Below are 14,225 nucleotides of genomic sequence, written 5' to 3' on the forward strand. Positions count from 1 at the left end.
CCCCAGGGCGTTTGTTTGGAGGGATGTGAATATGTTTGAGTTTCTAACTCTGTTGTCCCATTCACTATTTCACTTAAAATATTAGTCTTGAAATATGTTAGAACAAACCACTGAACACTGAAGGCAATTTCTAGGCAGAGGGAACCAAGGGCATGTTATAAGGGCATTCATTTCTCCTTGTCAGAGGTCCCCTTTACTGCTCAAGACACATGGCCCAATTTTCATTGTTTTTTCTCTAACGCACAAGTTTCCCACAATTTACTAATGAAATAAAGGAAATATATTAGAAGAGGAAATAGACTAAAAACACATCAGGAATGGTCTAAAGTGAAAGCTGTTATAAAAAATTAGAAAAAAACAAAAGAAAATGCATTCACGGTTTGGAACGTGCCATATTAGGTCATGATGAAACACTCTGAGAGAGTCCAAGGTCGGATGAGAAACACACAAACACACGCAGGTGGACACACGCACAGGCCACGAAAACCAGATGTGGGCGAGCAGTGCTACGGCCCACGGGCAAGCATGAGTACCTGCTCCGCGCCCGCAAAAGCATGGTAGAAGCAGGAGACGTAGGTCATGATGGCTCTTTCGTCGGGTTTGGGGGTGTTCACAATGTCTGAAGGGGGAGAGAATACCACAGGACAGAGACACACACAAGGACGAAGAGGGGAAACCGGGGGACAGAGGGAAGAACAATTGGTTTATAGGGACCCTCCTTCTGTACATTTCACGGGCCCACAATCCTGAACCTCGGGAAGACCATACAGGGTTGAAATGACCTGGGAACAGCTTGTTGCTTTAATGATCCAGTGGAGGGCTTGTTTTCTTCCCCCTCCTTTGATGGGCTTTTAATGGCGCATTTGTCACATTCCTATGGGAACCCATCTGCTGCCTATCAGAGCTTGTCACCCCTCCCTTTGCTTTAATGATCCAGTGGAGGGCTTGTTTTCTTCCCCCTCCTTTGATGGGCTTTTAATGGTGCATTTGTCACATTCCTATGGGAACCCATCTGCTGCCTATCAGAGCTTGTCACCCCTCCCGTGACTCATGAGGCCACGTCCTCTCGAGGAATGCACATCACTTTGGAGGAAGACTCGCAGGGCTGTGCTGCCCATCGGTCCCACCCCGTCCTCATCCCCAACCTCATCAGTGTTGGGCTTTCTGCTCTGTAAACTGCCTGGCTTGTGCGAGGATGAAATTCACTGGAGAGGGCATGTCTTGTAATACCCTTTATACATACTTACCGTGCTGCTTATAGAAATCACCAAGAGTAACAAAACATCTAAAGAGAAGGGTATCCACATGTTCTTAGTATGACTCTTGCTACCATTTGTATGAGCTGCTGGAATAACCAACAGCAAGAGAGAAAACAGAACCATGTTCTACTAGTCTATTTCTGTTGCTTATAACAAAATACCTAGAATGGGGTAATTTGTAAGAAAACAAAATTTATTGCTTACAGTTTCAGAGGCTGGGAAATCCAAGGTTCAGGGAACACACTGGTGAGAAGATATTTCTCCCTTTTTGAATGGGAATATGCACCCTATACTTGTCTCACCATGGTATCTCAGCAGTAAATAACTTTTGACCTCACGAATGGGACTTTGGACCTTTTGAGTTGAAATAAGTTAACACCTTGGGGATGGAATGAATGTATTTATCTGTGACAAGGACAAGAACTTTGGGGGCCAGGGGCAGAATGCTGTGGATTGATTTAATTGTATCCCCAAAGTCCATATATTAGAAGCATAATTCCCACCATAACTGCTGAGGGTGGGAAATCCTATTACGGTAATTGAAAGGTGGAGCCTTGAAGAGGTGATTAAATTGTAGGACTGTGTGGATTGAATAGATTAGTAATGGTGGTCAGGGGTGTGGTTCTGAGGACTTTCAAAGAAGAGCACATGAGAGGTTAGTCTCTCTCTGCTCTGCCATTTTCTGCCACGTGAGGCCCCTGCATTGCTGTAAAGCCACCTCCAAAGAAGTCCTCACCACGTGTGTTCCCTGGACTTTGGACTTCCCAGCCTCCGAAACTGCAAGCAATAAATTTTGTTGTCTTACAAATTACCTAGTTCTGTGTATTTTGTTATAAGCAACAGAAACAGATAACACACATGTGAAAAGACATTGTTTCTTGGCAACACCATTTTTTGGTAAGTTGCTTTTTAGCCTTGTTCATAAACTTGGGTCACTCAACAGACAGAATGAAGCAAAGACAATACCTTGTTATTTCCTAAGGTGAAACCTAGTCACCAGGTTTGCAGAGGCTATGTATGGAAAGCATGTGGGGTTGTGCAATTGTATGGAATCTTCTGGAAAACAAACACAAATGGCATACCACTGCATGGACAGAAAGTAAATCTCAAAGAAAACTAGACTGAAAAAGACACACGACTTCCTCCTCAGAACCAGACGGGTCTCTTGACTCAGAGGAGAGGGGAGAAAAAAAGAGCAAAACGATTAAAAAAAAAAATTAAGACACAGAAGGTGAAAGGTGAGTAGCAACTCATGTTTGACATCCTCACCTTCTGCGCACCAGCAAAAGCATGATAGTAACAGGAAACATAAGTCATTATGGCTCTTTCATCGGGTCTGGCAGTGTCTACTAAATCTGCATGGAGAAAAGAACATTAACTGCTCGGATGTTCTAATACCAGCAGGCTTCCAGCAAGCACTTTCTCGGAGGCCTCAGTCATGAATCTCCGCCCCTCCACCCCCTACACTTATAGTGTTAAAATCTTGGCTCACATCAAAGAAGTCCCACCTGCAAATTCATTACCCTCTGTGCACTTTTGAGAATTGCCAAGAGAAATAAAGGAATTGCCAAAGAGAAGGGCCTGGTGGGCCCAGAAGAGCCCTAAACTAGGAAGGCAGGCACGTCCACGGCCAAAATCAGGCCTCTGGAATTGAACAGAACGTGGACCACAGCACGTTCCCAGGCGTTTCCTATCACTGTACATGTGGAGGACCCAGGAGTCCACAAGATCCTTTCTGCAAGTCCACATGGAACACGGGCGCCCATAGATCGAAACCTGTTGCTTACCATAAAAAGCCCGGTGGAGAAAAATCAGGAAACCATTTCGCAACCTTTTAAAAGCATGGTGGATAGTTCAGATGAGGAGAAATGCCACCAGTCTTTACGAGAAGTGTAATAGTTCATGGGAAAGGGGCCAAGGAGCCAGTTAAAATCCCCACTTGGGGTTCAGAGACCAACCCAAATAATAGAAAGTAAAGTCAATGGCAGCAGGTGAGAAGGCAAGGCTTCACCAAGGGGCACTCATGACCTGAGAGGGCGAGACCTGGACCTAAGATTACGATCAGAGAGAGGCAGAAATAAGTGAACGTTAACATAACGCTGCGATGATGGTAAGTCTGAGTGCAGGCAGCAAAGATATGTGGAGAATCCCATAGGGTGGGTCTGCTGAGTGGTTATATCACAGCATGCTCCACACCACAGCAGCCATGGACACGACTGTTCGCCAGAAGATCCTTATGGGAAATGACTCCACAAAGACAGTAATACAGTGTGGGAGCATTTTTCTGAACCATCGAAAGGGAAAGACAAAGAAAAGCAACAGAAGACCAGGAGGAAGAAATGAATATACTAACACGTCCCATCAGCCTCGAAGGCCAAGCAGGATGGACACACGCCCAGACCAGGACTCACGGAAATGGGAAAAACCCAAGAACCGAGAAGCACGTCAGTGGTTCCAGAGTCATCGGGAAGATTTTGCTAATCATCATAAAGAGTGTTTGGGTATGAAACTCACCATCAATTTTAGAGTATAAGGGAGGCATTACTGAACTGGAAGATGAATTTACTAAGTGTTGGCTATTTTTTCCTCTCTTTAGTATCCTGGCTATTATTAATTCAAGGGGGGAAACTCTGGGTAGTTATTTCTCATATAGACAGGTCAAAGTTTATACAAAATATAAACTTATCTGAGAGAGAACAGATGGACAAAGAGGAAAATAAATGTTCTATGTTCCTATTTCATTGTTTTATTGACTTTCTCCCTCTAAAGAGCTTTGAAGAAGCCATAAGTAGAATTTTGAATAGTATATTGAAGTGTTAACACCCAATAACACGGGTGTTCGATAAAATGGTTAAATTAATTAATGGGCAAACTTAGAATCCTAAGTGAAAGATCACTGTTAGGAGTTGACTTGTGTCTCCAAAAATATATGTTGAAGTCCTAACCTCTGCTACATGTGAACATGACCTTATTGGGAAGCAGGGTCTTTGCAGACATAATCAAGTTAAGATGAGGTCATGCTGGGGTAGGATAGGCCCTTAATCCAATATGACTGATGTCCTTATCAGAAGAGAAGACACAGGGACAGACACAGAGGGATGAAAACCATGTAAAGACAGAGGCAGAGACTGGATTGTTGCTGCCACAAGCCAAGGAATGTCTGGGACTTTGAGAAACTAAAAGTCACACAGAAGGATCCCCTCTTACAGGCTTCGAGTCCTGCCAATTCCTAGGTTTCAAGCTCACAGCCTCCAGAACTGTGAGAGAATCCATTGCTGTTATTTTAAGCCACCTAGTCTGCGGTAATTATTTACAGCAGCCCTAATGCAATCACTAAAAACAAGGAGGAACGGAAGATTGACTATTGACTATCATCAAGTTCTTTACTTTTCCCCAACAATGCTAATTCGTGGAAGCAACAGACCACTAGGGAATAATCATATTAACATCAACAAAGTAATATATGAATATAAATTCCCTGAGGGTAGGATGTATGAAGGTACTTCAAAAAGTTCACGGAAAAATGGAATTAAAAGATAATATGACTCCTTCCATGAGCTTTTTGAAAACTTCTCATATGTTGATACATCTCATTACTTTCTGCAGTACCCAGCAGCGGGTTTTGTTCACAGCAGGTGCTCGATCAATGTCTGTTGAGTGATAAGTGAATCACGAATAAATGAACGAATGGTCTCCACAGATGTGCTTTAGATGGTGTTGCATAGGTACAGTTCACACACATGCACCCCATAAAAATGGCACAAAAGGTATTCGAAACTAGTTCCCAGAAGGAGTGACACTAAAGTGCAAAGTCCATAGAAGTTCTTGCAGATCTAGCTAAATTAAATTTAATTTAGATTAATTAAAAGTGAAATGAGAAAGTTTGGAAGGTACACTGAGGGCTGGATATTCCATATTCTATATTTTGATTTTGTAACTTCTAGCCAGAAGGATTTTTTTTTTCCCCTGAAGTATATCACAAAGGAATTTATTTGCTACACTTGTCTCTACATGATTAAGGAAAATAAATGATGTTGTTGAAAAAAAATAAACAGAACATTTTTCTGGAAAAAAAAAAATTCAATTTCTTAGCCAAAGCTGAACTTTTCACCAAATCCTTTCACTACAGTTTGGCTGGCTGGGTTTTGAGTGGGATTTTTAAAAAGATTTTATGAATGAGCAATCCATGAAAATCACTAGTACACACGTGGCCAGTGACAGAAACTTGTTAGGAATCACGAATATTTCAGAATTAACTTAGCTATTATGTTTTACAAGGTCCCCATGTGCAGCCGTAACTTTGTAGTCTACACATTTTCTATAACTTAGTAAATACAATTTTCATCTCACCTTCAGCATCTAACATTTTGGGAATATCCAGGTGCTTCTCTGCAATTTCCATGGCCAGGTTAATATTTCCTATGGGGTCATCCTGCATGAAAAACAACATAACCAGTTTTTAAAATATATATTTGGAAACAGGACTTAGGGATAATTCTTTGTATACTTCTCCCTTTGGGGAGGCCGCTTTCCCACCCACACAGAACAATAACAGTAGAAGTGAATTTCCTCTTATCTTTTCCCAATCCCTTCCAGTGTTTACAGAACATCACAAAAAAAGCACAGAATCCACACAATCCATGCACACCCCATAAAATGTGAGCGAGAGGCTTAAGAGGATAAATACACTGAGAAACGACACCCTGAATACATCAGAGCTTACTTTCAAACCTATAAATAACAAAATTGAAATTATTCTAAAAGAAATCACGAAACCTACATTTTCCAGATCTGGAAGGTCATCATGGAGATGTTTCCTCCAACACCCCAGTTTTAAATATAAGACAGCTAAGGCATGAGGGTAAAAGAGAGGGGCTGCTAGGTGCAAATTTTAGCTCACTAAAGAACGTTACTAGATAGCAGCAAAGCACAAAAATCACATTTCCGTGATGTTAAAGCTAGAAGAGATGACAAAATCTCAAAATCGTAAGTGAATTTGTGAAGACGTTTTTGTTCTTTAGATTATGTGTATCTTTCACTGTCAAACAGGTTAAATATATATAACACAAGAAAATAAATTTAACCAGAGGTGTATAATTGAAATACTGAAAAATGAACAGACTTTACATTTCTTGTTTTGATCAATTAAAGAAATTAACGATTACAATTTTGAAATGGGCTGGGGGTAAGATATAAAAATCAAAATGAAAAGTAGTGTTAGTCCAGGGATGACGTGAATGAATTTTAACAGCAAAGCCATTTTAACATTTGGATGTTTTGCAGTGAACACAATAACTTTAATATGGTGAAACATTTGAAAAGTGCAGGCTTGAAAAACATATTCCCAGCTCAGTGGAGATACCAAAATCAGCTTCCTGGCTTCGTAGCATATATAATAGTTTCAGGCAAAAAAAAATTTTTTTAATTAAATGTTGTTTTAACAAACGTAGAACCATTTGATTGAAAGCAGCTGTAACATTAAGCAAATCTTACCTGCATATTTATGCAAATGTTTATGAAACCAAATGACTGAGTAAAAGCTTCTTTTTTTCAAAAAATACATGAGAAAGATTTTGGCATTCAAATCAGAGTGATGGTTCTGAGACTTCGTGAAACCTAAGAATTGGACTGTAACTTAAGGAGATAAAATGTGTCAAGTATGTACTCCCTACACATGTTTATTTATAACAGTGTCTGATCCAGCACTATGTAAATAAGTATTAGTGTCATTTTTCCACCCTTTTAGATGGCCAGTTACTGCAGGTCTGTTGTCATAAAACTGACCACTTATAAACTGCTAGTAAAACGAAATCTATCCGGTACAGTCTCCTCGTTTTTGCAAATGAGATAAAGAGTAATTGGAAAAAAAAATGTACACTGTCCACATGTTATAAACATTTCAAAGTATCTCGGGGGATAAGAAAACACATGCCTTGAACAGCTGAGAAAAAGCCCCATTTTCTTCGGCAACCTTGCAGTCTTTAGTCTTAATCTTTAGGATACAAGTAAATTCTGCATGTGCTTCCCCGTAGTCAATGGCAACAGACCGGGGGAGGTGGGTGAGCAAGTGACATTGGAAAAGCTCACAGAAGCCAGGACACTCTTCTCACGATCGTCATGCCACATAGTGAGGGTAGCATGCAGGAGGGCTGGGTCCCACACCAAACACAGCGACACTATGTGAAGGGCCAGCTAAGCACACCAGCACCGGGAAGAAGTGCTACAGGGATGTCTAGCTGGGACAGCCAGGCTTCCTGCCTCAATTTTCACATGCCATTATCTCTAAGGCAGCAGGGACCATCTGCCACAAGATCCAGAAGGGGCACTGATTTCTTCTCCCATCACAGATTATACCTTTCTTTGTTTTTTATTTGGCGGCTGGCCGGCATGGGGATCCAAACCCTTGACCTTGGTGTTACAAGGCTGTGCTCTAACCCACTGAGCTAGCCAGCCAGCCCCAGACCACATTTTAAAACTACTTTTAAAGAAAGAACTAGAATACTAATCTGAGACTTGAGCTTAAAGGGATAAAGTTTCCTAAGTTAAATTTTATGGGGGGAAAAAAAATCTTTTCTGAAAACAAATAAAACCCCCAAAGACTTCTTTTCTAAGGCTACCACTAATATCTTGTCTCAACATTGAGATAGTTCTGAAATATCCCTCTGTGAAAGGCAAGTTCACCAATGTGGAGTCAATATGTCTGCAAGGAGATCCTCCAAAAAAGGTAAAGGGAGTTTTAAAAGGCTTAGGGTATTTGAAACTTTCTTCCCCCCAAATACTAATCTGAGACTTGAGCTTAAAGGGATAAAGTTTCCTAAGTTAAATTTTATGGGGGGGAAAAAATCTTTTCTGAAAACAAATAAAACCCCCAAAGACTTCTTTTCTAAGGCTACCACTAATATCTTGTCTCAACATCGAGATAGTTCTGAAATATCCCTCTGTGAGAGGCAAGTTCACCAACGTGGAGTCAATATGTCTGCAAGGAGATCCTCCAAAAAAGGTAAAGGGAGTTTTAAAAGGCTTAGGGTATTTGAAACTTTCTTCCCCCCCAAAAATGCAGGCTTCACTTCTCATGCAATCCAGGAAGGTAAAACCTCTCCAAAATGTGTATAAAGCTTTCACCGAAAATCAAGCCAATCAGCAAAGGTATCTGATGTGGGCAGAAAGGGATGACCTGGCTTTGGGTGCTGCCATGTCAGGCAAGTGTCCTCCCGACTGCCCTTCACTCTGTCACCTGGAGAAAGGACAGCTGGGGGAACATGCTTTCTCCTAGAGGCCTCCCCTGCAGGCAGCCTGGCTTTGAGCGAGATCAGTGCTGGTGTGCTCAGGCCAACATGCTGGGCCGTGCGGGTGGGGACCTGCATGCCGGGCCACCCGGAATGACCTTGTTAAGCTTTGAGTAGTCAATGAGGTCAGGCCGGTGTCTGTGGATGAGGGCACAGAGTCCAAGGCCATCTTTCCAACTTCACGACCGTGGAGAAGAGCAGGAACACGTATGAATGGAGAGAAAGCAGTGGCCGGCTCCTGCCAGCCAGAGGTCCCTTCCGACTGACTCCATGCAGGAGGCCCTGGGCACCTTCCTCCTCCCCCCACCAGCAAGTGGCCCCTGAACCCCCATCTTCTCCCCAGGGCCCCCCGTGCTCCCCTCCTCCCCATTTTCAAAGCCATCCCAGCCCTGCCCAAGCCCCTGCCCTGCCTCCTTCCCCCAGACAGTGACAGGAGGGGAGCCACCTCTGCTGTGGTCCCTGCCCTCCCAGTCCCAGGGTTCCTCCTCTGATCTCCTCTCCAAGTCTCCATTCCAGTCCTTACCCCCCGAGTCTGCTCCATAAACATACACAAGGACATCTACCCTGAAATGTCTAGGACACACTTCCCTAAGAGTACTGGGGACGCTTCAAAAGCCATCATTAGCCCCCAGGCACCCCTGTTTCCCCATAAGTTTCCTTATTTTTTAATTACGAGGGTAGATGTTGACTTCCAAGCCCATGTCCCCAGACTCCAGCACTAAATGCTCCCGAGACAAGGCCAGGCTCTGAGCTCCCCGGTGACAGTAGGTGCTGTGAAAGCAGAGAGCGGGAGTCTATTGCTCAGAGGGTCAGGGACAAAGGAGCATGAAGACCATGCTGCTGAAGTGCATGGGCCCATCTGGGGCCAGAGGAAGGCAAGCAAGGAGGGCAGTGAGCGAGTCTGGGAGCCCTGAGGCCGGCACTGGAGGCAGGTCGCCTCATCATCTGCCAAACAGCACTGTGGGGACAGGGAAGGCTGCTCCCGTCTGTACTGAAGGCCTGGCTCAGCGCCTGACACCTGCTAGACCTTCGTCTAACCAGAAGAACCTCCCCAGTGTGTCAGTGGGGCTCCTCCATCTCCTTTCTCTGATCACCCACGGGCCCATTTATAGTCACCACCCAAAGGGTAAGAATATAAGCAACTCCTCCATTGACTCATAATAATGACAGAAAATCTGCACCAGAAAGAAGACTGAAGCAAGGAACAAAATTATGTGTGGACTTCATCAATCCCATTTCCTATCATTTTTCAAATGTGATTTTCCTACTTTTCTTGAATTCCAGCAGAGCCAAGCTGATGGATGGAGGATTTTCCCATTTTTTCCAGGGCGGAGGGCTCAGGTTAGCGAGCGCCTGGGAGTGCAGACTCTGCGGGCTATCACCTCGTCACTAAGAAGCTGCAGTAGCACCTGCCACCTTCACCCCATGCCAGGTGAAGACCCCAGCAAGGAGCGTGCTTACATCCCCCAAATCTAAGAACCATTCTGGCACAGCATACCACTCCCTTATTAGCACCCCAAATTGAATCGCTTTCCCTTGGGAGACCCTAAGCATCAAGAATCCCATAGCCTCAGTTCCCCTACACACATCGAATGCCCCTTAGACAGGAGGAGGAAAACCCTGGTGTCGACAGACATCCGTCTCCCTCCACCCCTGGATTCCATAGACTGGAAAGCCCATGAGGGCCCCAGTGCTCACCTCGTGTGGAAGTTCTGAATGTTCACATTTCTATAAGGAGCCGTTTTCCTCTGACACCAAAGCAGCAGACCTTCTTTGGCAGATGTTTCTGTAACGACAGCCCAGAAAAAGTGTCCATGGGGAAACACTCACTGCTTAGGTCACCCAAATACTAGTCACTTTTGAGACCGAGCTCCCGGGGGACTGATTGGCATTAGCACCATCTTTTCCTGTAGCCTCTGCAAGTGATGGGAGCCAGAACCCTGATCCCACACTCACTTCTGATGACACATGAGGGACTTCAAAAGGACAATGCAGGAGCAAGCACACGTGATAACATAAAAAAAAAAAGACTAAAACCAGACTTCCAGGTAATTGGTAACTTACCCTTTCTTAATAAAAATAGTTTTTAAAAATATGTGGGCTCCCCACTGTGTGAGGTGACATTGGGGACCTCTATTGTTGTGGACTATGTGTCCAACGGGAAAGGGAGGGTTGTGGAGGCTGGCAGAATGCTTTAGACCCCACCTCCTGACTGCATCCTTAAAATATTAGTAAAGCTTGATACGGGGCGCAATCTTTGATTGAGAGTCTGATAGGAACAACCTGATTCTTTGTATGAGCTTAATGTTTATCGTACACAATTCTGAAAATACACCAACATAAATAGTGAAAGCATCTAGAGCGCAACTCGTGACGGATGACAACTATCCTGTCATTCATCTCACTTATAATTCATATTTTTAGATAAATGAAACTCACAGAGGCTACCATTATGTCTCAAACTTATTCCCTTACCCAGTGATCTTATAATACTTAAAGGGTTTTATTGGTAAATTTCAAGTTTGGCCAGTTGAGTTTTGCCCGAGTTAAAAAAAAAAAAGAAAAGAACAAACAAAAAAAATCCCACCACCACCTGTGGTGCGCAACTGTGCAGCTCAGACCTTCTGCGACTGCAGCTGGGAGCACAGAGCAGGTGCCCAGACCACCAGCTGCAGCCTCTGAGTGCGCCGCTGCAGTCCCTCGAGGCCTCACTTCTCCAGGGCTGCTCAGCCAACCCGTTTCCCTCCTCTGCTTGAAGAGATTTTAGGTACTTTGCTAATGAAATGACTCTTTTTGAATGCTGAACTTCTTAGTCTTGTGAAGAGCAGATTAATATATCCTTTTATTATATTTTACAGAATACTGTGATTTGACTATTTTATTTTGGGCATTTAATAATAATTTGGGGGAAAACTCTAATAAGTAATACCATTCCTATACAGCTCAGCCTTATGACACCAATGTCATGGATCTGGATCCCTGTACTGGCCAGCCACCAAAAAAAAAAAGATAATAGCATTGAGAGCTACACTCAAAATAGAATTAACTTTTATATTTATATTATCACTAATTTAAAATTTGTGACCAACTGGAAAAAACCTGAGGTCAAGTTCCCCTCTGTAATATTTGTGAAAAAAGGATTTACCAGTCCAGCTAATGCAAGATTTTAAAGAACAGTATTTATTTCTTTTTTTAAATTGTTCATAGTTATCGAAATATTTTTATTTTTATTTTTTAATTAATTTATTTTTTATTGAAACATAGTCGATAGTCCATATCCGTGGGGTACAGTGTGGAATATCAATACCAGTAAGCAATACGTGATGCTCAAATCAGGATAATTAGTATATTCAACATTATATGATGTAATCATTTTTGGTGGCCCTTTACCAGTTTCTCACTAATCCCCCCCCCCCACCTCCTTTCACACCTCTGGTGGCCTCGGTATCTGTTTTTTAAAGAGGGTTCAACTGTTTGAATATTTCAGTTAGAGGTATATAAAAACTGATAAAATTATTTATTACAAATTATTATTTTTTCATAAAGTAGGAATTNAGCTGGGAGCACAGAGCAGGTGCCCAGACCACCAGCTGCAGCCTCTGAGTGCGCCGCTGCAGTCCCTCGAGGCCTCACTTCTCCAGGGCTGCTGAGCCAACCCCTGTTTCCCTCCCTTTCATCTTGCACAGTCATTTTCCCCCAAGAAATCTCTTGCTCTTGTGTTATGGACTGAATGTTTGTGTCTCCCCATCACCAGTTCATGGGTTGAACCCCTAAACCCCCACGTAATGGTATTTGGAGGTGGCGGCTTTGGAAAGTTGTTAGGCTTAAATGAGGTCCAGAGGGTGGGGCCCTTATGATGGGATTAGGGCCCTTATAAGAAGGGACACCAGAGAACGCTCTCTCTCCTGTTGCTATATGATGACATAGAAAGAAGGCAGTTGTCTGCAAGCTAGGGAGAGGGCCCTCATCAGATCCAGACCACGTTGGCACCCTGATCTTGGACTTACAGCCTCTAAAACTGTCAGAAAATAAATGTCTACTGTTTAAGCCACCCAGGCTATGGTATTTTTTTAATAGAAATCCAAGCAGACTAAGACAACTTCTGATGTGTCTTGGCATCTGCTTCTCAGAGGACCCAAGGGTTTGAAGTTGATTTTTTTCAAATCAAAATAAGTATTCTGTAATTATTAATCGAAACTGTTTATTGTAGTTCAAACTTTTTTTTGACCTGTAATCCAGAAGAATTATACGCATCCCAAAGTGTTATGTGCTACCAGAATAACTGGAATGACTCTTGTTCACCTCTCTTATCTAGCAAATTCTGGTTAAGAAAAAAAGACAACGTTCTACCATTTTATTAAAATATTAATTGGTACAGATGTTGAAACACGGAGCTCTATCGTTAGTTGTTCCGCTAGGTACATAACTGCCTGTCTTTGCAGTCCTGATCAATGTCGTTGGTAAGGAAAAAGTACATCAGGAAGAAATAATGGGCTATATTTTATAAAGTTTAAATGGAACAGGGCCGGCCCCGTGGCGCACTCGGGAGACTGCAGCGCTGGGAGCGCAGTGACTCTCCCGCCCTGGGTTCGGATCCTATATAGGAATGGCCGGTGCACTCACTGGCTGAGCGCGGTGTGGGCGACACCACACCATGGGTTGCTATCCCCTTACCGGTCACAAAAAAGACAAAATAAATAAATAAATAAATAAATAAATGGAACTTACTGGGTTAGAAAAGCAGACAGAGGTGAAGGAGATAAACAAAGTCTTGAAACTGATATTGAGGTTTAGATTTACGTGTCATTGAGTTTCACCTCATTTCTGTCTGAATATGTCTGAACACTCTTAGGCTACAGATGTCAAAAAAGGTTTTTTCCTTACTTAATTNTGCGATCCCCTTACCGGTCACAAAAAAGACAAAATAAATAAATAAATAAATAAATAAATAAATAAATAAATGGAACTGACTGGGTTAGAAAAGCAGGCAGAGGTGAAGGAGATAAACAAAGTCTTGAAACTGATATTGAGGTTTAGATTTACGTGTCATTGAGTTTCACCTCATTTCTGTCTGAATATGTCTGAACACTCTTAGGCTACAGATGTCAAAAAAGGTTTTTTCCTTACTTAATTGACTACTCTAACCAAAGCTGATCCTCCTCAGCAAAAGATCAACAAGCCTGTGCCAACTATGTATGTGGCCACAACTCCCTACTCCTGACAGGTGTAGGGGAACCTGAAACTCAGCCATTTGGCACACACGTGTCCACACACGAAACCCTGATCATGAGTATAAAAAGCCTGTTATTAATTGGCATGTCATTTGTCATTCCATCACGACAATCTATATGACAGGCCAAGGAGCCCCATCTTCTTATATCTGGACTTCAACAACAGATATATTAATCTCTCATTTCCTTTCTTGGAAGAGGCCCACCATTCTGGTGAAGGAAATTGGCTCCTCAAAGAATTTGGTTCTAATAACAATGTCTTTATCTACATAATATACATATACATGATTAAAAAATAAAGATGATTTTTCTGTATACTTATAGAAATTATGGGAGGTTAAGAAATTAGTCTAGGGGCTGGCCGGGTGAGCTCAGATGGTTACAGCACGGTGCTATAACACCAAGGTCAAGGGTTCACATCCCCTTACAGGCCAGTCGCCAAAAAAAAA

The 14,225-nt window shown here is 42.7% G+C and overlaps 1 protein-coding gene across 2 annotated transcripts in view; it reads right to left on the minus strand.

The window, feature by feature from the left end:
* The window catches only part of ACTN2 (actinin, alpha 2), an 81,792-nt gene that overhangs the window by 36,403 nt on the left and 31,164 nt on the right, over window positions 1-14,225 (minus strand). The window contains exons 5-8 of one of the 2 annotated variants that reach the window (XM_008573413.1): window positions 10,244-10,331; window positions 8,644-8,722; window positions 5,610-5,691; window positions 534-619 (exon numbers count right to left, since the gene is read on the minus strand). In XM_008573413.1, coding sequence (XP_008571635.1) covers window positions 534-619; window positions 5,610-5,691; window positions 8,644-8,722; window positions 10,244-10,331 — 335 coding nt within the window. Of the gene's footprint in view, window positions 1-533; window positions 620-2,528; window positions 2,615-5,609; window positions 5,692-8,643; window positions 8,723-10,243; window positions 10,332-14,225 lie in introns of both variants that reach the window. The other variant, XM_008573414.1, reaches the window with a different exon arrangement.

The sequence above is a fragment of the Galeopterus variegatus genome, unplaced genomic scaffold, assembly GCF_000696425.1.
Source record: "Galeopterus variegatus unplaced genomic scaffold, G_variegatus-3.0.2 Scaffold915, whole genome shotgun sequence".
NCBI lineage: Eukaryota > Metazoa > Chordata > Mammalia > Dermoptera > Cynocephalidae > Galeopterus > Galeopterus variegatus.